At 45.0% G+C, this 26,403-nt stretch overlaps 1 protein-coding gene across 1 annotated transcript; it reads right to left on the bottom strand.

Annotated features, from left to right (window-relative positions):
- Positions 1–14,390: 14,390 nt before the first annotated feature.
- LOC139395872 (multiple C2 and transmembrane domain-containing protein 2-like) lies at positions 14,391–24,851 on the bottom strand. The gene is made up of 5 exons (XM_071143184.1): positions 24,815–24,851; positions 21,293–21,402; positions 18,159–18,268; positions 17,796–17,893; positions 14,391–16,208 (listed from the first exon to the last, which is right to left on the bottom strand). The coding sequence occupies exons 1-5, from the start codon at positions 24,848–24,850 to the stop codon at positions 16,134–16,136; spliced, it is 429 nt and encodes a 142-aa protein (XP_070999285.1). The 5' UTR covers position 24,851; the 3' UTR covers positions 14,391–16,133.
- Positions 24,852–26,403: the final 1,552 nt, after the last annotated feature.

Genomic DNA, 26,403 nt, shown 5'->3' with positions numbered 1-26,403 from the left:
TGTTGTGTTGTAGGGTGGGGGGTACTGTTGTATTGTAGAGTGGAGGGGTACTGTTGTATTGTAGGGTACTGTTGTGTTGTAGGGTGGTGGGGTACTATTGTGTTGTAGGGTGGTGGGGTACTGTTGTGTTGTAGGATGGTGGGGTACTGTTGTGTTTTAGGGTGGTGGGGTACTGTTGTGTTGTAGGGTGGTGGTGTACTGTTGTGTTGTAGGGTGGTGGGGTACTGTTGTGTTTTAGGGTGGTGGGTACTGTTGTGTTGTAGGGTGGTGGGGTATTGTTGTGTTGTAGGGTGGTGGGTACTGTTGTGTTGTAGAGTACTGTTGTGTTGTAGGGTGGTGGGTAATGTTGTTTTGTAGAGTACTGTTGTGTTGTAGGGTGGTGGGGTATTGTTGTGTTGTAGGGTGGTGGGTACTGTTGTGTTGTAGAGTACTGTTGTGTTTTAGGGTGGTGGGGTACTGTTGTGTTGTACTTTTGTGTTGTAGGGTGGTGGGGTACTGTTGTGTTTTAGGGTGGTGGGGTACTGTTGTGTTGTAGGGTGGTGGGGTACTGTTGTGTTGTAGGGTGGTGGGGTACTGTTGTGTTGTAGGGTGGTGGGGTACTGTTGTGTTGTAGGGTGGTGGGGTACTGTTGTATTGTAGGGTGGTGGGGTACTGTTGTGTTTTAGGGTGGTGGGGTACTGTTGTATTGTAGGGTGGTGGGTACTGTTGTGTTTTAGGGTGGTGGGGTACTGTTGTATTGTAGGGTGGTGGGGTACTGTTGTGTTGTAGGGTGGTGGGGTACTGTTGTGTTGTAGGGTGGTGGGTACTGTTGTATTGTAGGGTGGTGGGGTACTGTTGTATTGTAGGGTGGTGGGGTACTGTTGTGTTTTAGGGTGGTGGGGTACTGTTGTATTGTAGGGTGGTGGGTACTGTTGTGTTTTAGGGTGGTGGGGTACTGTTGTATTGTAGGGTGGTGGGGTACTGTTGTGTTGTAGGGTGGGGGGGTACTGTTGTGTTGTAGGGTGGTGGGTACTGTTGTGTTGTAGGGTGGGGGGGTACTGTTGTATTGTAGGGTGGTGGGGTACTTTTGTATTGTAGGGTACTGTTGGGTTGTAGGGTGGTGGGGTACTATTGTGTTGTAGGGTGGTGGGGTACTGTTGTGTTGTAGGATGGTGGGTACTGTTGTGTTGTAGGGTGGTGGGGTACTGTTGTGTTGTAGGGTGGTGGGTACTGTTGTGTTGTAGGGTGGTGGGTACTGTTGTTTTGTAGGGTGGTGGGGTACTGTTGTGTTTTAGGGTGGTGGGGTACTGTTGTGTTGTAGGGTGATGGGTACTGTTGTTTTGTAGGGTGGTGGGGTACTGTTGTATTGTAGGGTGGTGGGGTACTGTTGTGTTGTAGGGTGGTGGGTACTGTTGTGTTGTAGGGTGGTGGGGTACTGTTGTGTTGTAGAGTACTGTTGTGTCGTAGGGTGGTGGGGTACTGTTGTGTTTTAGGGTGGTGGGGTACTGTTGTGTTGTAGGGTGGTGGGGTACTGTTGTGTTGTAGGGTGGTGGGGTACTGTTGTGTTTTAGGGTGGTGGGGTACTGTTGTGTTGTAGGGTGGTGGGGTACTGTTGTGTTTTAGGGTGGTGGGGTACTGTTGTATTGTAGGGTGGTGGGTACTGTTGTGTTTTAGGGTGGTGGGGTACTGTTGTATTGTAGGGTGGTGGGGTACTGTTGTGTTGTAGAGTGGTGGGGTACTGTTGTGTTGTAGGGTGGTGGGTACTGTTGTGTTGTAGGGTGGGGGGGTACTGTTGTATTGTAGGGTACTGTTGTGTTGTAGGGTGGTGGGGTACTATTGTGTTGTAGGGTACTGTTGGGTTGTAGGGTGGTGGGGTACTATTGTGTTGTAGGGTGGTGGGGTACTGTTGTGCTGTAGGATGGAGGGTACTGTTGTGTTGTAGGGTGGTGGGGTACTGTTGTGTTGTAGGGTGGTGGGTACTGTTGTGTTGTAGGGTGGTGGGTACTGTTGTGTTGTAGGGTGGTGGGGTACTGTTGTATTGTAGGGTGGTGGGGTACTGTTGTGTTGTAGGGTGGTGGGTACTGTTGTGTTGTAGGGTGGTGGGGTACTGTTGTGTTGTAGAGTACTGTTGTGTCGTAGGGTGGTGGGGTACTGTTGTGTTTTAGGGTGGTGGGGTACTGTTGTGTTGTAGGGTGGTGGGGTACTGTTGTGTTGTAGGGTGGTGGGGTACTGTTGTGTTTTAGGGTGGTGGGGTACTGTTGTGTTGTTGGGTGGTGGGGTACTGTTGTGTTGTTGGGTGGTGGGGTACTGTTGTCTTGTAGGGTGGTGGGGTACTGTTGTGTTTTAGGGTGGTGGGGTACTGTTGTATTGTAGGGTGGTGGGTACTGTTGTGTTTTAGGGTGGTGGGGTACTGTTGTATTGTAGGGTGGTGGGGTACTGTTGTGTTGTAGGGTGGTGGGGTACTGTTGTGTTGTAGGGTGGTGGGTACTGTTGTGTTGTAGGGTGGGGGGGTACTGTTGTATTGTAGGGTACTGTTGTGTTGTAGGGTGGTGGGGTACTATTGTGTTGTAGGGTGGTGGGGTACTGTTGTGTTGTAGGATGGTGGGTACTGTTGTGTTGTAGGGTGGTGGGGTACTGTTGTGTTGTAGGGTGGTGGGTAATGTTGTATTGTAGGGTGGTGGGTACTGTTGTGTTGTAGGGTGGTGGGGTACTGTTGTATTGTAGGGTGGTGGGGTACTGTTGTGTTGTAGGGTGGTGGGTACTGTTGTGTTGTAGGGTGGTGGGTACTGTTGTGTTGTAGGGTGATGGGGTACTGTTGTGTTGTAGAGTACTGTTGTGTTGTAGGGTGGTGGGGTACTGTTGTGTTGTAGGGTGGTGGGGTACTGTTGTGTTTTAGGGTGGTGGGGTACTGTTGTGTTGTAGGGTGGTGGGGTACTGTTGTGTTGTAGGGTGGTGGGGTACTGTTGTGTTTTAGGGTGGTGGGGTACTGTTGTATTGTAGGCTGGTGGGGTACTGTTGTATTGTAGGGTGGTGGGGTACTGTTGTGTTGTAGGGTGGTGGGTACTGTTGTGTTGTAGGGTGGGGGGGTACTGTTGTATTGTAGGGTGGTGGGGTACTGTTGTATTGTAGGGTACTGTTGTGTTGTAGGGTGGTGGGGTACTATTGTGTTGTAGGGTGGTGGGGTACTGTTGTGTTGTAGGATGGTGGGGTACTGTTGTGTTGTAGGGTGGTGGGGTACTGTTGTGTTTTAGGGCGGTGGGGTACTGTTGTGTTGTAGGGTGGTGGGGTACTGTTGTGTTGTTGGGTGATGGGTACTGTTGTGTTGTAGGGTGGTGGGGTACTGTTGTATTGTAGGGTGGTGGGGTACTGTTGTGTTGTAGGGTGGTGGGTACTGTTGTGTTGTAGGGTACTGTTGTGTTGTAGGGTGGTGGGTAATGTTGTTTTGTAGAGTACTGTTGTGTTGTAGGGTGGTGGGGTATTGTTGTGTTGTAGGGTGGTGGGTACTGTTGTGTTGTAGAGTACTGTTGTGTTTTAGGGTGGTGGGGTACTGTTGTGTTGTACTTTTGTGTTATAGGGTGGTGGGGTACTGTTGTGTTTTAGGGTGGTGGGGTACTGTTGTGTTGTAGGGTGGTGGGGTACTGTTGTGTTGTAGGGTGGTGGGGTACTGTTGTGTTGTAGGGTGGTGGGGTACTGTTGTGTTGTAGGGTGGTGGGGTACTGTTGTATTGTAGGGTGGTGGGGTACTGTTGTGTTTTAGGGTGGTGGGGTACTGTTGTATTGTAGGGTGGTGGGTACTGTTGTGTTTTAGGGTGGTGGGGTACTGTTGTATTGTAGGGTGGTGGGGTACTGTTGTGTTGTAGGGTGGTGGGTACTGTTGTATTGTAGGGTGGTGGGGTACTGTTGTGTTTTAGGGTGGTGGGGTACTGTTGTATTGTAGGGTGGTGGGTACTGTTGTGTTTTAGGGTGGTGGGGTACTGTTGTATTGTAGGGTGGTGGGTACTGTTGTGTTTTAGGGTGGTGGGGTACTGTTGTATTGTAGGGTGGTGGGGTACTGTTGTGTTGTAGGGTGGGGGGGTACTGTTGTGTTGTAGGGTGGTGGGTACTGTTGTGTTGTTGGGTGGGGGGGTACTGTTGTTTTGTAGGGTGGTGGGGTACTTTTGTATTGTAGGGTACTGTTGGGTTGTAGGGTGGTGGGGTACTTTTGTGTTGTAGGGTGGTGGGGTACTGTTGTGTTGTAGGATGGTGGGTACTGTTGTGTTGTAGGGTGGTGGGGTACTGTTGTGTTGTAGAGTACTGTTGTGTCGTAGGGTGGTGGGGTACTGTTGTGTTTTAGGGTGGTGGGGTACTGTTGTGTTGTAGGGTGGTGGGGTACTGTTGTGTTGTAGGGTGGTGGGGTACTGTTGTGTTTTAGGGTGGTGGGGTACTGTTGTGTTGTAGGGTGGTGGGGTACTGTTGTGTTGTAGGGTGGTGGGGTACTGTTGTATTGTAGGGTGGTGGGGTACTGTTGTGTTTTAGGGTGGTGGGGTACTGTTGTATTGTAGGGTGGTGGGTACTGTTGTGTTTTAGGGTGGTGGGGTACTGTTGTATTGTAGGGTGGTGGGGTACTGTTGTGTTGTAGGGTGGTGGGGTACTGTTGTGTTGTAGGGTGGTGGGTACTGTTGTGTTGTAGGGTGGGGGGGTACTGTTGTATTGTAGGGTACTGTTGTGTTGTAGGGTGGTGGGGTACTATTGTGTTGTAGGGTGGTGGGGTACTGTTGTGTTGTAGGATGGTGGGTACTGTTGTGTTGTAGGGTGGTGGGGTACTGTTGTGTTGTAGGGTGGTGGGTAATGTTGTATTGTAGGGTGGTGGGTACTGTTGTGTTGTAGGGTGGTGGGGTACTGTTGTATTGTAGGGTGGTGGGGTACTGTTGTGTTGTAGGGTGGTGGGTACTGTTGTGTTGTAGGGTGGTGGGTACTGTTGTGTTGTAGGGTGATGGGGTACTGTTGTGTTGTAGAGTACTGTTGTGTTGTAGGGTGGTGGGGTACTGTTGTGTTGTAGGGTGGTGGGGTACTGTTGTGTTTTAGGGTGGTGGGGTACTGTTGTGTTGTAGGGTGGTGGGGTACTGTTGTGTTGTAGGGTGGTGGGGTACTGTTGTGTTTTAGGGTGGTGGGGTACTGTTGTATTGTAGGCTGGTGGGGTACTGTTGTATTGTAGGGTGGTGGGGTACTGTTGTGTTGTAGGGTGGTGGGTACTGTTGTGTTGTAGGGTGGGGGGGTACTGTTGTATTGTAGGGTGGTGGGGTACTGTTGTATTGTAGGGTACTGTTGTGTTGTAGGGTGGTGGGGTACTATTGTGTTGTAGGGTGGTGGGGTACTGTTGTGTTGTAGGATGGTGGGGTACTGTTGTGTTGTAGGGTGGTGGGGTACTGTTGTGTTTTAGGGCGGTGGGGTACTGTTGTGTTGTAGGGTGGTGGGGTACTGTTGTGTTGTTGGGTGATGGGTACTGTTGTGTTGTAGGGTGGTGGGGTACTGTTGTATTGTAGGGTGGTGGGGTACTGTTGTGTTGTAGGGTGGTGGGTACTGTTGTGTTGTAGGGTACTGTTGTGTTGTAGGGTGGTGGGTAATGTTGTTTTGTAGAGTACTGTTGTGTTGTAGGGTGGTGGGGTATTGTTGTGTTGTAGGGTGGTGGGTACTGTTGTGTTGTAGAGTACTGTTGTGTTTTAGGGTGGTGGGGTACTGTTGTGTTGTACTTTTGTGTTATAGGGTGGTGGGGTACTGTTGTGTTTTAGGGTGGTGGGGTACTGTTGTGTTGTAGGGTGGTGGGGTACTGTGGTGTTGTAGGGTGGTGGGGTACTGTTGTGTTGTAGGGTGGTGGGGTACTGTTGTGTTGTAGGGTGGTGGGGTACTGTTGTATTGTAGGGTGGTGGGGTACTGTTGTGTTTTAGGGTGGTGGGGTACTGTTGTTTTGTAGGGTGGTGGGTACTGTTGTGTTTTAGGGTGGTGGGGTACTGTTGTATTGTAGGGTGGTGGGGTACTGTTGTGTTGTAGGGTGGTGGGGTACTGTTGTGTTGTAGGGTGGTGGGTACTGTTGTATTGTAGGGTGGTGGGGTACTGTTGTGTTTTAGGGTGGTGGGGTACTGTTGTATTGTAGGGTGGTGGGTACTGTTGTGTTTTAGGGTGGTGGGGTACTGTTGTATTGTAGGGTGGTGGGTACTGTTGTGTTTTAGGGTGGTGGGGTACTGTTGTATTGTAGGGTGGTGGGGTACTGTTGTGTTGTAGGGTGGGGGGGTACTGTTGTGTTGTGGGGTGGTGGGTACTGTTGTGTTGTTGGGTGGGGGGGTACTGTTGTATTGTAGGGTGGTGGGGTACTTTTGTATTGTAGGGTACTGTTGGGTTGTAGGGTGGTGGGGTACTATTGTGTTGTAGGGTGGTGGGGTACTGTTGTGTTGTAGGATGGTGGGTACTGTTGTGTTGTAGGGTGGTGGGGTACTGTTGTGTTGTAGGGTGGTGGGTACTGTTGTGTTGTAGGGTGGTGGGTACTGTTGTGTTGTAGGGTGGTGGGGTACTGTTGTGTTTTAGGGTGGTGGGGTACTGTTGTGTTGTAGGGTGATGGGTACTGTTGTGTTGTAGGGTGGTGGGGTACTGTTGTATTGTAGGGTGGTGGGGTACTGTTGTGTTGTAGGGTGGTGGGTACTGTTGTGTTGTAGGGTGGTGGGGTACTGTTGTGTTGTAGAGTACTGTTGTGTCGTAGGGTGGTGGGGTACTGTTGTGTTTTAGGGTGGTGGGGTACTGTTGTGTTGTAGGGTGGTGGGGTACTGTTGTGTTGTAGGGTGGTGGGGTACTGTTGTGTTTTAGGGTGGTGGGGTACTGTTGTGTTGTAGGGTGGTGGGGTACTGTTGTGTTGTAGGGTGGTGGGGTACTGTTGTATTGTAGGGTGGTGGGGTACTGTTGTGTTTTAGGGTGGTGGGGTACTGTTGTATTGTAGGGTGGTGGGTACTGTTGTGTTTTAGGGTGGTGGGGTACTGTTGTATTGTAGGGTGGTGGGGTACTGTTGTGTTGTAGGGTGGTGGGGTACTGTTGTGTTGTAGGGTGGTGGGTACTGTTGTGTTGTAGGGTGGGGGGGTACTGTTGTATTGTAGGGTACTGTTGTGTTGTAGGGTGGTGGGGTACTATTGTGTTGTAGGGTACTGTTGGGTTGTAGGGTGGTGGGGTACTATTGTGTTGTAGGGTGGTGGGGTACTGTTGTGTTGTAGGATGGTGGGTACTGTTGTGTTGTAGGGTGGTGGGGTACTGTTGTGTTGTAGGGTGGTGGGTACTGTTGTGTTGTAGGGTGGTGGGTACTGTTGTGTTGTAGGGTGGTGGGGTACTGTTGTATTGTAGGGTGGTGGGGTACTGTTGTGTTGTAGGGTGGTGGGTACTGTTGTGTTGTAGGGTGGTGGGGTACTGTTGTGTTGTAGAGTACTGTTGTGTCGTAGGGTGGTGGGGTACTGTTGTGTTTTAGGGTGGTGGGGTACTGTTGTGTTGTAGGGTGGTGGGGTACTGTTGTGTTGTAGGGTGGTGGGGTACTGTTGTGTTTTAGGGTGGTGGGGTACTGTTGTGTTGTAGGGTGGTGGGGTACTGTTGTGTTGTAGGGTGGTGGGGTACTGTTGTATTGTAGGGTGGTGGGGTACTGTTGTGTTTTAGGGTGGTGGGGTACTGTTGTATTGTAGGGTGGTGGGTACTGTTGTGTTTTAGGGTGGTGGGGTACTGTTGTATTGTAGGGTGGTGGGGTACTGTTGTGTTGTAGGGTGGTGGGGTACTGTTGTGTTGTAGGGTGGTGGGTACTGTTGTGTTGTAGGGTGGGGGGGTACTGTTGTATTGTAGGGTACTGTTGTGTTGTAGGGTGGTGGGGTACTATTGTGTTGTAGGGTGGTGGGGTACTGTTGTGTTGTAGGATGGTGGGTACTGTTGTGTTGTAGGGTGGTGGGGTACTGTTGTGTTGTAGGGTGGTGGGTAATGTTGTATTGTAGGGTGGTGGGTACTGTTGTGTTGTAGGGTGGTGGGGTACTGTTGTATTGTAGGGTGGTGGGGTACTGTTGTGTTGTAGGGTGGTGGGTACTGTTGTGTTGTAGGGTGGTGGGTACTGTTGTGTTGTAGGGTGATGGGGTACTGTTGTGTTGTAGAGTACTGTTGTGTTGTAGGGTGGTGGGGTACTGTTGTGTTGTAGGGTGGTGGGGTACTGTTGTGTTTTAGGGTGGTGGGGTACTGTTGTGTTGTAGGGTGGTGGGGTACTGTTGTGTTGTAGGGTGGTGGGGTACTGTTGTGTTTTAGGGTGGTGGGGTACTGTTGTATTGTAGGGTGGTGGGGTACTGTTGTATTGTAGGGTGGTGGGGTACTGTTGTGTTGTAGGGTGGTGGGTACTGTTGTGTTGTAGGGTGGGGGGGTACTGTTGTGTTTTAGGGTGGTGGGGTACTGTTGTGTTGTAGGGTGGTGGGGTACTGTTGTGTTGTAGGGTGGTGGGGTACTGTTGTATTGTAGGGTGGTGGGGTACTGTTGTGTTTTAGGGTGGCGGGGTACTGTTGTATTGTAGGGTGGTGGGTACTGTTGTGTTTTAGGGTGGTGGGGTACTGTTGTATTGTAGGGTGGTGGGGTACTGTTGTGTTGTAGGGTGGTGGGGTACTGTTGTGTTGTAGGGTGGTGGGTACTGTTGTGTTGTAGGGTGGGGGGTACTGTTGTATTGTAGGGTACTGTTGTGTTGTAGGGTGGTGGGGTACTATTGTGTTGTAGGGTACTGTTGGGTTGTAGGGTGGTGGGGTACTATTGTGTTGTAGGGTGGTGGGGTACTGTTGTGTTGTAGGATGGTGGGTACTGTTGTGTTGTAGGGTGGTGGGGTACTGTTGTGTTGTAGGGTGGTGGGTACTGTTGTGTTGTAGGGTGGTGGGTACTGTTGTGTTGTAGGGTGGTGGGGTACTGTTGTATTGTAGGGTGGTGGGGTACTGTTGTATTGTAGGGTGGTGGGGTACTGTTGTGTTGTAGGGTGGTGGGTACTGTTGTGTTGTAGGGTGGTGGGTACTGTTGTGTTGTAGGGTGGTGGGTACTGTTGTGTTGTAGGGTGGTGGGGTACTGTTGTGTTGTAGAGGGTGGTACTGTTGTGTTGTAGGGTGGTGGGGTACTGTTGTGTTGTAGGGTGGTGGGGTACTGTTGTGTTTTAGGGTGGTGGGGTACTGTTGTGTTGTAGGGTGGTGTGTACTGTTGTGTTGTAGGGTGGTGGGGTACTGTTGTGTTGTAGAGCACTGTTGTGTTGTAGGGTGCTGGGGTACTGTTGTGTTTTAGGGTGGTGGGGTACTGTTGTGTTGGAGGGTGGTGGGGTACTGTTGTGTTGTAGGGTGGTGGGGTACTGTTGTGTTGTAGGGTGGTGGGTTACTGTTGTATTGTAGGGTGGTGGGGTACTTTTGTGTTTTAGGGTGGTGGGGTACTGTTGTATTGTAGGGTGGTGGGTACTGTTGTGTTTTAGGGTGGTGGGGTACTGTTGTATTGTAGGGTGGTGGGGTACTGTTGTGTTGTAGGGTGGTGGGTACTGTTGTGTTGTAGGGTGGTGGGTACTGTTGTGTTGTAGGGTGGGGGGGTACTGTTGTATTGTAGGGTGGTGGGGTACTGTTGTATTGTAGGGTACTGTTGTGTTGTAGGGTGGTGGGGTACTGTTGTGTTGTAGGGTGGTGGGTAATGTTGTATTGTAGGGTGGTGGGTACTGTTGTGTTGTAGGGTGGTGGGGTACTGTTGTATTGTAGGGTGGTGGGGTACTGTTGTGTTGTAGGGTGGTGGGTACTGTTGTGTTGTAGGGTGGTGGGTACTGTTGTGTTGTAGGGTGATGGGGTACTGTTGTGTTGTAGAGTACTGTTGTGTTGTAGGGTGGTGGGGTACTGTTGTGTTGTAGGGTGGTGGGGTACTGTTGTGTTTTAGGGTGGTGGGGTACTGTTGTGTTTTAGGGTGGTGGGGTACTGTTGTGTTGTAGGGTGGTGGGGTACTGTTGTGTTGTAGGGTGGTGGGGTACTGTTGTGTTTTAGGGTGGTGGGGTACTGTTGTGTTGTAGGGTGGTGGGGTACTGTTGTATTGTAGGGTGGTGGGGTACTGTTGTGTTGTAGGGTGGTGGGTACTGTTGTGTTGTAGGGTGGGGGGGTACTGTTGTATTGTAGGGTGGTGGGGTACTGTTGTATTGTAGGGTACTGTTGTGTTGTAGGGTGGTGGGGTACTATTGTGTTGTAGGGTGGTGGGGTACTGTTGTGTTGTAGGATGGTGGGGTACTGTTGTGTTGTAGGGTGGTGGGGTACTGTTGTGTTTTAGGGCGGTGGGGTACTGTTGTGTTGTAGGGTGGTGGGGTACTGTTGTGTTGTTGGGTGATGGGTACTGTTGTGTTGTAGGGTGGTGGGGTACTGTTGTATTGTAGGGTGGTGGGGTACTGTTGTGTTGTAGGGTGGTGGGTACTGTTGTGTTGTAGGGTGGTGGGTACTGTTGTGTTGTAGGGTGGTGGGTACTGTTGTGTTGTAGGGTGGTGGGGTACTGTTGTGTTGTAGAGTACTGTTGTGTTGTAGGGTGGTGGGGTACTGTTGTGTTGTAGGGTGGTGGGGTACTGTTGTGTTTTAGGGTGGTGGGGTACTGTTGTGTTGTAGGGTGGTGTGTACTGTTGTGTTGTAGGGTGGTGGGGTACTGTTGTGTTGTAGAGTACTGTTGTGTTGTAGGGTGCTGGGGTACTGTTGTGTTTTAGGGTGGTGGGGTACTGTTGTGTTGTAGGGTGGTGGGTACTGTTGTGTTGGAGGGTGGTGGGGTACTGTTGTGTTTTAGGGTGGTGGGGTACTGTTGTGTTGTAGGGTGGTGGGGTACTGTTGTGTTGTAGGGTGGTGGGTTACTGTTGTATTGTAGGGTGGTGGGGTACTTTTGTGTTTTAGGGTGGTGGGGTACTGTTGTATTGTAGGGTGGTGGGTACTGTTGTGTTTTAGGGTGGTGGGGTACTGTTGTATTGTAGGGTGGTGGGGTACTGTTGTGTTGTAGGGTGGTGGGTACTGTTGTGTTGTAGGGTGGTGGGTACTGTTGTGTTGTAGGGTGGGGGGGGTACTGTTGTATTGTAGGGTGGTGGGGTACTGTTGTATTGTAGGGTACTGTTGTGTTGTAGGGTGGTGGGGTACTATTGTGTTGTAGGGTGGTGGGGTACTGTTGTGTTGTAGGATGGTGGGTACTGTTGTGTTGTAGGGTGGTGGGGTACTGTTGTGTTGTAGGGTGGTGGGTAATGTTGTATTGTAGGGTGGTGGGTACTGTTGTGTTGTAGGGTGGTGGGGTACTGTTGTGTTTTAGGGTGGTGGGGTACTGTTGTATTGTAGGGTGGTGGGGTACTGTTGTATTGTAGGGTGGTGGGGTACTGTTGTGTTGTAGAGTGGTGGGTACTGTTGTGTTGTAGGGTGGTGGGGTACTGTTGTATTGTAGGGTGGTGGGGTACTGTTGTGTTGTAGGGTGGTGGGTACTGTTGTGTTGTAGGGTGGTGGGTACTGTTGTGTTGTAGGGTGGTGGGGTACTGTTGGGTTGTAGAGTACTGTTGTGTTGTAGGGTGGTGGGTACTGTTGTGTTGTAGGGTGGTGGGGTACTGTTGTGTTGTAGGGTGGTGGGGTACTGTTGTGTTGTAGGGTGGTGGGGTACTGTTGTGTTGTAGGGTGGTGGGGTACTGTTGTGTTGTAGGGTGGGGGGGTACTGTTGTATTGTAGGGTGGTGGGGTACTGTTGTGTTGTAGGGTGGTGGGTACTGTTGTGTTGTAGGGTGGTGGGGTACTGTTGTGTTGTAGGGTGGTGGGGTACTGTTGTGTTGTAGAGTACTGTTGTGTTGTAGGGTGGTGGGGTACTGTTGTGTTGTAGGGTGGTGGGGTACTGTTGTGTTGTAGGGTGGTGGGTACTGTTGTGTTTTAGGGTGGTGGGGTACTGTTGTGTTGTAGGGTGGTGGGTACTGTTGTGTTGTAGGGTGGTGGGGTACTGTTGTGTTGTAGAGTACTGTTGTGTTGTAGGGTGGTGGGGTACTGTTGTGTTTTAGGGTGGTGGGGTACTGTTGTGTTGTAGGGTGGTGGGGTACTGTTGTGTTGTAGGGTGGTGGGGTACTGTTGTGTTGTAGGGTGGTGGGTACTGTTGTGTTTTAGGGTGGTGGGGTACTGTTGTGTTGTAGGGTGGTGGGGTACTGTTGTGTTTTAGGGTGGTGGGTACTGTTGTGTTTTAGGGTGGTGGGGTACTGTTGTGTTGTAGGGTGGTGGGTACTGTTGTGTTTTAGGGTGGTGGGGTACTGTTGTGTTGTAGGGAGGTGGGTACTGTTGTGTTGTAGGGTGGTGGAGTACTGTTGTATTGTAGGGTGGTGGAGTACTGTTGTATTGTAGGGTGGTGGGGTACTGTTGTGTTGTAGGGTGGTGGGGTACTGTTGTGTTGTAGGGTGGTGGGGTACTGTTGTGTTGTAGGGTGGTGGGTACTGTTGTGTTGTAGGGTGGTGGGTACTGTTGTGTTTTAGGGTGGTGGGGTACTGTTGTGTTGTAGGGTGGTGGGTACTGTTGTGTTGTAGAGTGGTGGGTACTGTTGTGTTGTAGGGTGGTGGGGTACTGTTGTGTTGTAGAGTACTGTTGTGTTGTAGAGTGGTGGAGTACTGTTGTATTGTAGGGTGGTGGGGTACTGTTGTGTTGTAGGGTGGTGGGGTACTGTTGTGTTGTAGGGTGGTGGGTACTGTTGTGTTGTAGGGTGGTGGGGTACTGTTGTGTTGTAGGGTGGTGGGGTACTGTTGTGTTGTAGGGTGGTGGGTACTGTTGTGTTGTAGGGTGGTGGGGTACTGTTGTGTTTTAGGGTGGTGGGTACTGTTGTGTTGTAGGGTGGTGGGGTACTGTTGTGTTGTAGGGTGGTGGGGTACTGTTGTGTTGTAGGGTGGTGGGGTACTGTTGTATTGTAGGGTGGTGGGGTACTGTTGTGTTGTAGGGTGGTGGGGTGGTGGGGTACTGTTGTATTGTAGGGTACTGTTGTGTTGTAGGGTGGTGGGGTACTGTTGTATTGTAGGGTGGTGGGGTACTGTTGTATTGTAGGGTGGTGGGGTGGGGTGGTGGGGTACTGTTGTATTGTAGGGTACTGTTGTGTTGTAGGGTGGTGGGGTACTATTGTGTTGTAGGGTGGTGGGGTACTGTTGTGTTGTAGGGTGGTGGGTACTGTTGTGTTGTAGGGTGGTGGGGTATTGTTGTGTTGTAGGGTGGTGGGTACTGTTGTGTTGTAGGGTGGTGGGTACTGTTGTATTGTAGGGTGGTGGGGTACTGTTGTGTTGTAGGGTGGTGGGGTACTGTTGTATTGTAGGGTGGGGGGTACTGTTGTGTTGTAGGGTGGTGGGTACTGTTGTTTTGTAGGGTGGTGGGGTACTGTTGTGTTTTAGGGTGGTGGGGTACTGTTGTGTTGTAGGGTGGTGGGTACTGTTGTATTGTAGGGTGGTGGGTACTGTTGTGTTTTAGGGTGGTGGGGTACTGTTGTGTTGTAGGGTGGTGGGTATTGTTGTGTTGTAGGGTGGTGGGTACTGTTGTGTTGTAGGGTGGTGGGGTACTGTTGTATTGTAGGGTACTGTTGTGTTGTAGGGTGGTGGGGTACTGTTGTATTGTAGGGTGGTGGGGTACTGTTGTATTGTAGGGTGGTGGGGTACTGTTGTGTTGTAGGGTGGTGGGGTACTGTTGTGTTGTAGGGTGGTGGGGTACTGTTGTGTTGTAGGGTGGTGGGTACTGTTGTATTGTAGGGTGGTGGGTACTGTTGTGTTGTAGGGTGGTGGGGTACTGTTGTATTGTAGGGTGGTGGGTACTGTTGTGTTGTAGGGTGGTGGGTACTGTTGTATTGTAGGGTGGTGGGGTACTGTAATATTTATCTTTAAAAAATGCTAGAATATGACTGAATGCCTGGTAGCTTGGTAGCTGGGTTGTGTGGTAGCTAGATAGGACATGAGTGAATGCTTGGTAGCTTGGTGGTTGGGTTGTGTGGTAGCTAAGTAGCAGATAGCCTGGTAGTTTGGTAGTTGGGCTGTGTGGTAGCTAGGTAGAACATGAGTGAATGCTTGGTAGCTGGGCTGTGTGGTAGCTAGGTAGCAGATAGCCTGGTAGCTTGGTGGTTGGGTTGTGTGGTAGCTAGGTATCAGATAGCCTGGTAGCTTGGTGGTTGGGTTGTGTGGTAGCTAGGTAGCAGATAGCCTGGTAGCTTGGTGGTTGGGTTGTGTGGTAGCTAGGTAGCAGATAGCCTGGTAGCTTGGGTTGTGTGGTAGCTAGGTAGCAGATAGCTGGGTGACAGGCAGGCATGTAGATAGATAGACAGACAGACAGACAGACAGACAGACAGACAGACAGACAGACAGACAGACAGACAGACAGACAGACAAACAAACATAGTCAGACAAACTGTAAAAGTATCCATTGAGGTAAATCATGCTGTGTTTATTGTATGGTGAGATAAACTCTTCAGAAACAACACCAATACATGATATCAGGTGTTTAAAAATGGACATATTGGTCCCACAGCTTTCACCAGCAACAGGAGCATGTTCAGGACCATCAGGAATGTAGAGGGTGGAAACATCTCAATCCAACAGTCAAGACACACAATATTACACATTCAGTGTGAAAGGTAGACATTGTATATATATAACATGTAATACATCAAATAATACATATAGTGTTAAAGCTTTCCACCCTCTATACTGAATATGATGGGAATGAGGATATGAGAAATGTTGAGGGTCTTGAATGTTTACATGATACTGAATATGATGGGAATGAGGATATGAGAAATGTTGAGGGTCTTGAATGTTTACATGATACTGCTGATATAGAAATCTGTAAAAACACATTTCAACCTGATCTGGATTTACAATAAAAAATAACGGTAGAATCAGAATGACAGATTTCTATTGACGAGTTAAAGTAGATTTTGATTCATTCAGACATTAGATTCTATTGACGAGTTAAAGCAGATATTGATTCATTCAGACATTAGATTCTATTGAGGAGTTAAAGTAGATATTGATTCATTCAGACATTAGATTCTATTGACGAGTTAAAGCAGATTTGGATTCATTCAGACATTAGATTCTATTGACGAGTTAAAGTAGATTTTGATTCATTCAGACATTAGATTCTATTGACGAGTTAAAGTAGATTTTGATTCATTCAGACATTAGATTCTATTGACGAGTTAAAGCAGATTTGGATTCATTCAGACATTAGATTCTATTGACGAGTTAAAGCAGATTTTGATTCATTCAGACATTAGATTCTATTGACGAGTTAGAGCAGATTTTGATTCATTCAGACATCTCTCCTAAAAATACAAAACTACAATTGTAGATACTTAAAACAGAACTACATTTTAAAAAGTCAGAAAAGTGGAGAAGAACAAATCAGGATAAAACTGTTTTTGATTAAATAGTATCTTTCAATAAAACAAAAATAAGTGAACAATATTATAAAAAGTGTTGAACGAAAGTCAGTGTTGAAGCCATGTTGATGTAGAGTAGGTGGAAACCACGCTGGTGATCTTTAGCCTGCTGGTGATACAATATCCATGTCTGACTGCTAATAGACACTGAACACATACAAACGCAACATGTAAAGTGTTGGTCCCATATTTCATGAGTTGAAATAAAAAATCCCAGAATTGTTCCGTACGTACAAAAATCTTTACATTCCTCTGTTAGTGAGCATTTCTCCTTTGCCAAGATAATCCACCCACCTGCATCCCGGCCCAGTCATGAGAAATCCATTGATTAGGGCTGAAAGAATTAATTTAAATTGACTGATTTTCTTCTACAAACTGTTAAGTCAGTAAAATCTTTGAAATTGTTGCATGTTGCGTTGCCATTTTTGTTCAGTATAGACGCAATGTAGCAGATGCTTTTATCCCAAAGAGACGTAGTTATGCGTGTATACATATGGGTGATCTCAGGAATTGTACCCACTATCCTGGCACAGCAAGTGCCATGTTCTACAAACTGAGCTACAGAGGACCAGTAACCCAGGAGCAGTTTTCTAACCAATTCTGAACATAGAGGAATATGATCCAGATATGGCCTGCATATCCTCCACTATACGCCCAGTTCCACAAAGGGTATGAGTCTGAAGCGGCAACAGTGTGGACATGGCCATGTCTTCCATTGGGGACCACTCCTCCATCACCTCCTCTCAATGGTTCTCTTCCTCCTCAGAGGACTCTGGGCGCTCAAAGTCTTCAGCTCGCTGTACTGCACCTACACACAGAGGAATATGGCCAAGTATCATTCATAACAGCAGAGCTGTAGGGCTACAGTGTCTGAGGAGGTCATACTACCAGTTGCGGTCACACAACAGTCACAGTAGCACTCAACTAGTGTTGCAAAATTCTGCTAACTTCCCCGATTGGAGGATTCACACACTTCCTGCTTATTCCCTCCTGAATCCACGAATCTTCCAACAGATTTCCTCCAAAAACTAGGACTTTTGGGAAAGTTAACAGAATTTTGCAACCCTACTCTCAACTCTGTGGTGACAATAGTCACATAAGTTATCAACTCTGTGGTGACAATAGTCACAGAAGTTATCAACTCTGTGGTGACAATAGTCACATAAGTTATCAACTCTGTGGTGACAATAGTCACATAAGTTATCAACTCTGTGGTGACAATAGTCACAGAAGTTATCAACTCTGTGGTGACAATAGTCACAGAAGTTATCAACTCTGTGGTGACAATAGTCACATAAGTTATCAACTCTGTGGTGACAATAGTCACATAAGTTATCAACTCTGTGGTGACAATAGTCACAGAAGTTATCAACTCTGTGGTGCCTTCGCCCGGCAACTGAAAGGCACCTGACCCTAACACCTTGTATAATCCACAAGGGCTGTTAGGGAGGATACATCATAACAGACATTAGACCGGGCTGTAATTACACAGGCAACAACCTGTGGGATATTTCAGTAGAAAGCAGTGCTGAAAGACTAGAGGTTTACTGGCTTCCTGAATCTGATCTAGAGGTTTACTGGCATCCTGCATCTGATCTAGAGGTTTACTGGCATCCTGAATCTGATTTAGAGGTTTACTGGCATCCTGAATATGATCTAGAGGATTACTGGCTTCCTGAATCTGATTTAGAGGTTTACTGGCTTCCTGAATCTGATCTAGAGGTTATAACCTGAAATACTAGACATTTACTGCCTTCCTGAATCTGATCTAGAGGTTATAACCTGAAAGAATAGAGAATTACTGTCTCCCTGAATATGATCTAGAGGTTTACTGGCTTCCTGAATTTGATCTAGAGGTTATAACCTGAAATACTAGACGTTTACTGCCTTCCTGAATCTGATCTAGAGGTTATAACCTGAAATACTAGATAATTACTGGCTTCATGAATCTGATCTAGAGGTTATAACCTGAAAGACTAGATCATTACTGGCTTCATGAATCTGATCTAGAGGTTATAACCTGAAATACTAGAGGTTTACTGGCTTCCTGAATCTGATCTAGAGCATTACTGGCTTCCTGAATATGATTTAGAGGCAATAACCTGAAAAGGATACTTCCACCACTTTTTAAACTCCCATTCACTATGTCCATCACCACACCAGTGTCTACATTGGTGAATAACGACACATTTCTATGTTCTGTAGCTACAAACATAAGAAGAAAAGGTCCATTAGGTTTTGACTTTTCATGCAGAGTTTCTACATTTACATGTGATGACTTTCCAGTCAGGAAGAGTACTATCCAGCTCCTCGCTAATCTCACAGTCTTCCTAAATCACTGTGTTATCTGTTGAAAAGTGGTGGAATTGCCCTTTAACCTTCTATAGACACTTACCTTGTGAACATCTGAAGGAACTCTCCTCAGGAAATCAAACACCTCATTGTTGTCGATGGCGTACGGGGCCCGTAATTTCTTGGTGAATTTATTAATTCCTGAAAACAGACATTCAGGAGAAGCAAAATAAAACAGTCTGTATAAACCAGTAATCTGGGTGGATCTGATGCAGCTATAATTAAATTAAAAAAGAACAGGAACAAGTTGTCAATACATGTGTGTAGTTCCTTTACAGCCTATCAGCACGGCATGTATGATACTGTATTGTTCTGGTGTATTTGATATGCTGACCTCATAGAATCAATTGACATGGAAAATTGACAATAGTTCTAGATATCTTAACAAAAGAAAACATGCACTTACCCCATACTAGAAGGATATATCGTACAGGGATGAAGTATGTCAGAACTGTAACTGTCACCAGGATAAGGAAGGCAAGGTTGGAGAGGAACGGTACTGACCAGTTAAAGGTGCTGATGAAGAGAACACAATACATATTCATATTGAGTAGAAACACAATACATATTGAGTAGAAACACAATACATATTGAGTAGAAATACAATACATATTCATACTGAGTAGAAACACAATACATATTCATACTGAGTGGAAACACAATACATATTGAGTAGAAACACAATACATATTGAGTAGAAACACAATACATATTGAGTAGAAACACAATACATATTCATACTGAGTAGAAACACAATACATATTCATACTGAGTAGAAACACAATACATATTCATATTGAGTAGAAACACAATACATATTGAGTAGAAACACAATACATATTCATACTGAGTAGAAACACAATACATATTCATACTGAGTAGAAATACAATACATATTGAGTAGAAACACAATACATATTGAGTAGAAAAACAATACATATTCATATTGACTAGAAACACAATACATATTCATATTGACTAGAAACACAATACATATTCATACTGAGTAGAAATACAATACATATTCATACTGAGTAGAAACACAATACACAATACATATTGAGTAGAAACACAATACATATTCATACTGAGTAGAAACACAAAACATATTCATACTGAGTAGAAACACAAAACATATTCATACTGAGTAGAAACACAATACATATTGAGTAGAAACACAATACATATTGAGTAGAAAAACAATACATATTCATATTGAGTAAAACACAATACAATTGAGTAGAAACAATACACATTGAGTAGAAACACAATACATATTCATATTGAGTAGAAACACAATACATATTCATATTGAGTAGAAACACAATACATATTGAGTAGAAACACAATACATATTCATATTGAGTAGAAACACAATACATATTCATATTGAGTAGAAACACAATACACATTCATACTGAGTAGAAACACAATACATATCGAGTAGAAACACAATACATATTGACTAGAAACACAATACATATTGAGTAGAAACACAATACACATTCATACTGAGTAGAAACACAATACATATCGAGTAGAAACACAATACATATTGAGTAGAAACACAATACATATTGAGTAGAAACACAATACATATTCATACTGAGTAGAAACACAATACATATTGAGTAGAAACACAATACATATTGAGTAGAAACACAATACATATTGAGTAGAAACACAATACATATTCATACTGAGTAGAAACACAATACATATTGAGTAGAAACACAATACATATTGAGTAGTAACACAATACATATCGAGTAGAAACAATATATATTGATATTGAGTAGAAACACAATACATATCGAGTAGAAACAATATATATTGATATTGAGTCGAAACTGACCCTGTAAAACAACACATTACACTGCACCTATCATACAACCATGACTGACCCTGTAAAACAAGACCTATCATACAACCATGACTGACTCTGTAAAACAACACCTATCATACTACCATGACTGACCCTGTAGAACAAGACCTATCATACTACCATGACTGACCCTATAAAACAACACCTATCATACTACCATGACTGACCCTGTAGAACAACACCTATCATACTACCATGACTGACCCTGTAGAACAACACCTATCATACTACCATGACTGACCCTGTAGAACAACACCTATCATACTACCATGACTGACCCTGTAGAACAACACCTATCATACTACCATGACTGACCCTGTAAAACAACACCTATCATACTACCATGACTGACCCTGTAGAACAACACATTCCACTGCACCTATCATACTACCATGACTGACCCTGTAGAACAACACCTATCATACTACCATGACTGACCCTGTAGAACAACACCTATCATACTACCATGACTGACCCTGTAGAACAACACCTATCATACTACCATGACTGATCCTATAAAACAACACCTATCATACTACCATGACTGACCCTGTAAAACAACACCTATCATACTACCATGACTGACCCTGTAAAACAACACCTATCATACTACCATGACTGACCCTGTAAAACAACACCTATCATACTACCATGACTGACCCTGTAAAACAACACCTATCATACTACTATGACTGACCCTGTAAAACAACACCTATCATACTACCATGACTGACCCTGTAGAACAACACCTATCATACTACCATGACTGACCCTGTAAAACAACACCTATCATACTACTATGACTGACCCTGTAAAACAACACCTATCATACTACCATGACTGACCCTGTAGAACAACACCTATCATACTACCATGACTGACCCTGTAGAACAACACCTATCATACTACCATGACTGACCCTGTAGAACAACACCTATCATACTACCATGACTGACCCTGTAAAACAACACCTATCATACTACCATGACTGACCCTGTAGAACAACACCTATCATACTACCATGACTGACCCTGTAGAACAACACCTATCATACTACCATGACTGACCCTGTAGAACAACACCTATCATACTACCATGACTGACCCTGTAAAACAACACCTATCATACTACCATGACTGACCCTGTAAAACAACACCTATCATACTACCATGACTGACCCTGTAAAACAACACCTATCATACTACCATGACTGACCCTGTAAAACAACACCTATCATACTACCATGACTGACCCTGTAAAACAACACCTATCATACTACCATGACTGACCCTGTAAAACAACACCTATCATACTACCATGACTGACCCTGTGAAACAGCACATTCCACTGCACCTATCATACTACCATGACTGACCCTGTAGAACAACACCTATCATACTACCATGACTGACCCTGTAGAACAACACCTATCATACTACCATGACTGACCCTGTAGAACAACACCTATCATACTACCATGACTGACCCTGTATGATAGGTGTTGTTTTACAGGGTCAGTCAAACCAGAACACCATGTCAAATCAACATTAATGGACAATTAAAATAAACACATGTCAAAACCAGAACACCATGTCAAATCAACATTTATGGACAATTAAAATAAACACATGTCTAATTCAGACTAAAATGCTCACTTCTTAATTCTCTCCCCGAAGCATGCGATTTCCTCCAACAGGTTTTGGACAGTGATGACAGTCTCTTGAACCATGTGAATTTTTTCCATCAAACCTCTCTTCTCGGATTCCTACAGCATTAAAGGACCAGTCAGTTCTACATGTCTTTAGATACATTAAAGGACCAGTCAGTTCTACATGTCTTTAGATACATTAAAGGACCAGTCAGTTCTACATGTCTTTAGATACATTAAAGGACCAGTCAGTTCTACATGTCTTTAGATACATTAAAGGACCAGTCAGTTCTACATGTCTTTAGATACATTAAAGGACCAGTCAGTTCTACATGTCTTTAGATACATTAAAGGACCAGTCAGTTCTTCATGTCTTTAGATACATTAAAGGACCAGTCAGTTCTACATGTCTTTAGATACATTAAAGGACCAGTCAGTTCTACATGTCTTTAGATACATTAAAGGACCAGTCAGTTCTACATGTCTTTAGATACATTAAAGGACCAGTCAGTTCTACATGTCTTTAGATACATTAAAGGACCAGTCAGTTCTACATGTCTTTAGATACATTAAAGGACCAGTCAGTTCTACATGTCTTTAGATACATTAAAGGACCAGTCAGTTCTACATGTCTTTAGATATATTAAAGGACCAGTCAGTTCTACATGTCTTTAGATACATTAAAGGACCAGTCAGTTCTACATGTCTTTAGATACATTAAAGGACCAGTCAGTTCTACATGTCTTTAGATACATTAAAGGACCAGTCAGTTCTACATGTCTTTAGATACATTAAAGGACCAGTCAGTTCTACATGTCTTTAGATACATTAAAGGACCAGTCAGTTCTACATGTCTTTAGATACATTAAAGGACCAGTCAGTTCTACATGTCTTTAGATACATTAAAGGACCAGTCAGTTCTACATGTCTTTAGATACATTAAAGGACCAGTCAGTTCTTCATGTCTTTAGATACATTAAAGGACCAGTCAGTTCTACATGTCTTTAGATACATTAAAGGACCAGTCAGTTCTACATGTCTTTAGATACATTAAAGGACCAGTCAGTTCTACATGTCTTTAGATACATTAAAGGACCAGTCAGTTCTACATGTCTTTAGATACATTAAAGGACCAGTCAGTTCTACATGTCTTTAGATACATTAAAGGACCAGTCAGTTCTACATGTCTTTAGATACATTAAAGGACCAGTCAGTTCTACATGTCTTTAGATACATTAAAGGACCAGTCAGTTCTACATGTCTTTAGATACATTAAAGGACCAGTCAGTTCTACATGTCTTTAGATACATTAAAGGACCAGTCAGTTCTACATGTCTTTAGATACATTAAAGGACCAGTCAGTTCTACATGTCTTTAGATACATTAAAGGACCAGTCAGTTCTACATGTCTTTAGATACATTAAAGGACCAGTCAGTTCTACATGTCTTTAGATACATTAAAGGACCAGTCAGTTCTACATGTCTTTAGATACATTAAAGGACCAGTCAGTTCTACATGTCTTTAGATACATTAAAGGACCAGTCAGTTCTACATGTCTTTAGATACATTAAAGGACCAGTCAGTTCTACATGTCTTTAGATACATTAAAGGACCAGTCAGTTCTACATGTCTTTAGATACATTAAAGGACCAGTCAGTTCTACATGTCTTTAGATACATTAAAGGACCAGTCAGTTCTACATGTCTTTAGATACATTAAAGGACCAGTCAGTTCTACATGTCTTTAGATACATTAAAGGACCAGTCAGTTCTACATGTCTTTAGATACATTAAAGGACCAGTCAGTTCTACATGTCTTTAGATACATTAAAGGACCAGTCAGTTCTACATGTCTTTAGATATATTAAAGGACCAGTCAGTTCTACATGTCTTTAGATACATTAAAGGACCAGTCAGTTCTACATGTCTTTAGATACATTAAAGGACCAGTCAGTTCTACATGTCTTTAGATACATTAAAGGACCAGTCAGTTCTACATGTCTGACAGACAGATCCTCTACAGTCAGACAGAACCTCTACAGTCAGACAGACAGAACCTCTACAGTCAGACAGACAGAACCTCTACAGTCAGACAGAACGTCTACAGTCAGACAGACAGAACCTCTACAGTCAGACAGACAGAACCTCTACAGTCAGACAGACAGAACCTCTACAGTCAGACAGACAGAACCTCTACAGTCAGACAGACAGAACCTCTACAGTCAGACAGACAGGTCCTCTACAGTCACAGACAGATCCTCTACAGTCACAGACAGATACTCTACAGTCAGACATAATCTCTACAGTCAGACAGACAGATCCTCTACAGTCAGACAGACAGAACCTCTACAGTCAGACAGACAGAACCTCTACAGTCAGACAGACAGAACCTCTACAGTCAGACAGACAGGTCCTCTACAGTCAGACAGACAGGCCTGTGAACAGCCCTGCTAGCAGTCAGACAGATCCTGTACAGTCAGACAGACAGATCCTCTACAGTCAGACAGAACCTCTACAATCAGACAGAACCTCCACAGTCAGACAGAACCTCCACAGTCAGACAGACAGATCCTCTACAATCAGACAGACAGATACTCTACAGCCAGACAGAACCTCCACAGTCAGACAGACAGATCCTCTACAGTCAGACAGAACCTCCACAGTCAGACAGACAGATCATCTACAGTCAGACAGACAGATCCTCTACAGTCAGACAGATCCTCTACAGTCAGACAGATCCTCTACAGTCAGACAGACAATTCCTCTCCAGTCAGACAGATCCTCTACAGTCAGACAGACAGATCCTCTACAGTCAGACAGACAGATCCTCTACAGTCAGACAGAACCTCCACAGTCAGACAGACAGATCCTCTACAGTCAGACAGACAGAACCTCTACAGACAGACAGAACCTCTACAGACAGACAGACAGATCCTCTACAGTCAGACAGACAGGTCCTCTACAGTCAGACAGACAGATCCTCTACAGTCAGACAGACAGGTCCTCTACAGTCAGACAGACAGGTCCTCTACAGTCAGACAGACAGGTCCTCTACAGTCAGACATACAGATCCTCTACAGTCAGACAGATCATCTACAGTCAGACAGATCCTCTACAGTCAGACAGACAGATCCTCTCCAGTCAGACAGACAGATCCTCTCCAGTCAGACAGATCCTCTACAGTCAGAACCTCTACAGTCAGACAGACAGAGCTTCTACAGTCAGACAGATCCTCTATATAGAAACCCAGCATTATCAGTCATTACCAACTAAAGTTACTATGTAGAAACCAGGTATTATGAGTCATTACTATGTAGAAACTAGCATTATCAGTCATTACCAACTAAAAATACTATGTAGAAACCCAGCATTATTAGCTATTACTATGTAGAAACTCAGCATGATCAGTCATTACTATGTAGAAACTCAGCATTATCAGTCATTACGATGTAGAACCCCAACATTATCAGTCATTACTATGTAGAAACCAGGTATAGTCATTATGAAACATAATGGGAAACTATGCTACCTTTTCATCTTCATCATCTTCATCGCCCAAGTCCATATTATCCTAGAAAGAAAAGATTAGTAAAGTGAACGATGGGAAATGTCCAGACCTGTGGTTCACTACATTAATCCAGGCATTATTATGAGCTGTCCTCCCCTCAGCAGCCTCCACTGGTTGGTGTACAGTAGTAGGTCCATGTAGTGTGTCGGGATGCGAACAGATGACCTCACATGACTGATCCTCTGCACTGACTAACACATGGTCATGCTGAGGGCTTTGGTAGTAGTTTTAGAATCTAGGAGATAGTGGTAGTAGTTCTATAATCTAGGGGATAGTGGTAGTAGTTGTAGAATCTAGGAGATAGTGGTAATAGTTATAGAAGCTAGGAGATAGTGGTAGTAGTTGTAGAATCTAGGAGATAGTGGTAATAGTTGTAGAAGCTAGGAGATAGTGGTAGTAGTTTTAGAATCTAGGAGATAGTGGTAGTAGTTGTAGAATCTAGGAGATAGTGGTAATAGTTGTAGAAGCTAGGAGATAGTGGTAGTAGTTTTAGAATCTAGGAGATAGTGGTAGTAGTTGTAGAATCTAGGAGATAGTGGTAATAGTTGTAGAAGCTAGGAGATAGTGGTAATAGTTGTAGAATCTAGGAGATAGTGGTATTTGTAGAATCTAAGAGATAGTGGTAGTTGTAGAATCTAGGAGATAGTGGTAATAGTTGTAGAATCTAGGAGATAGTGGTAATAGTTGTAGAATCTAGGAGATAGTGGTAGTTGCAGAATCCAGGAGATAGTGGTAGTTGTATAATCCAGGAGATAGTGGTAGTTGTATAATCCAGGAGATAGTGGTAGTTGTAGAATCTAGGGGATAGTGGTAGCAGTTGTAGAATCTAGGAGATAGTGGTAGTAGTTGTAGAATCTAGGAGATAGTGGTAATAGTTGTAGAATCTGGGAGATAGTGGTAATAGTTGTAGAATCTAGGAGATAGTGGTAGTAGTTGTAGAATCTATGAGATAGTGGTAATAGTTGTAGAATCTAGGAGATAGTGGTAATAGTTGTAGAATCTAGGAGATAGTGGTAATAGTTGTAGAATCTAGGAGATAGTGGTATTTGTAGAATCTAGGAGATAGTGGCAGTTGTAGAATCTAGGAGATAGTGGTAATAGTCGTAGAATCTAGGAGATAGTGGTAATAGTTGTAGAATCTAGGAGATAAGATAGTGGTAGTTGCAGAATCCAGGAGATAGTGGTAGTTGTAGAATCCAGGAGATAGTGGTAGTTGTAGAATCTAGGGGATAGTGGTAGCAGTTGTGGAATCTAGGAGATAGTGGTAGTAGTTGTAGAATCTAGGAGATAGTGGTAATAGTTCTAGAATCTAGGAGATAGTGGTAATAGGTGTAGAATCTAGGAGATAGTGGCAGTAGTTGTAGAATCTAGGAGATAGTGGTAATAGTTATCGAATCTAGGAGATAGTGGTAATAGTTGTAGAATCTAGGAGATAGTGGTAATAGGTGTAGAATCTAGGAGATAGTGGTAGTAGTTGTAGAATCTAGGAGATAGTGGTAATAGTTATCGAATCTAGGAGATAGTGGTAATAGTTGTAGAATCTAGGAGAT

This window comes from Oncorhynchus clarkii, unplaced genomic scaffold, assembly GCF_045791955.1.
Source record: "Oncorhynchus clarkii lewisi isolate Uvic-CL-2024 unplaced genomic scaffold, UVic_Ocla_1.0 unplaced_contig_12452_pilon_pilon, whole genome shotgun sequence".
NCBI classification, from domain to species: Eukaryota; Metazoa; Chordata; class Actinopteri; order Salmoniformes; family Salmonidae; genus Oncorhynchus; species Oncorhynchus clarkii.
The sequence above is the reverse complement of the archived record's forward strand: the minus strand, read 5'-3'. Positions and strand labels throughout refer to the sequence as shown.

Coding starts and splice junctions, on each gene's coding strand:
- LOC139395872 (XM_071143184.1), bottom strand. CDS start 24,850: ATGGACTTGGGCGATGAAGATGATGAAGATGAAAAG. Junction 18,269..21,292: donor TTCGGGGAGAGAATTAAGAA/GTGAGCATTTTA, acceptor TCTCTTCATCAG/CACCTTTAACTGGTCAGTAC. Junction 16,209..17,795: donor TTCCTTCAGATGTTCACAAG/GTAAGTGTCTAT, acceptor CTCTGTGTGTAG/GTGCAGTACAGCGAGCTGAA.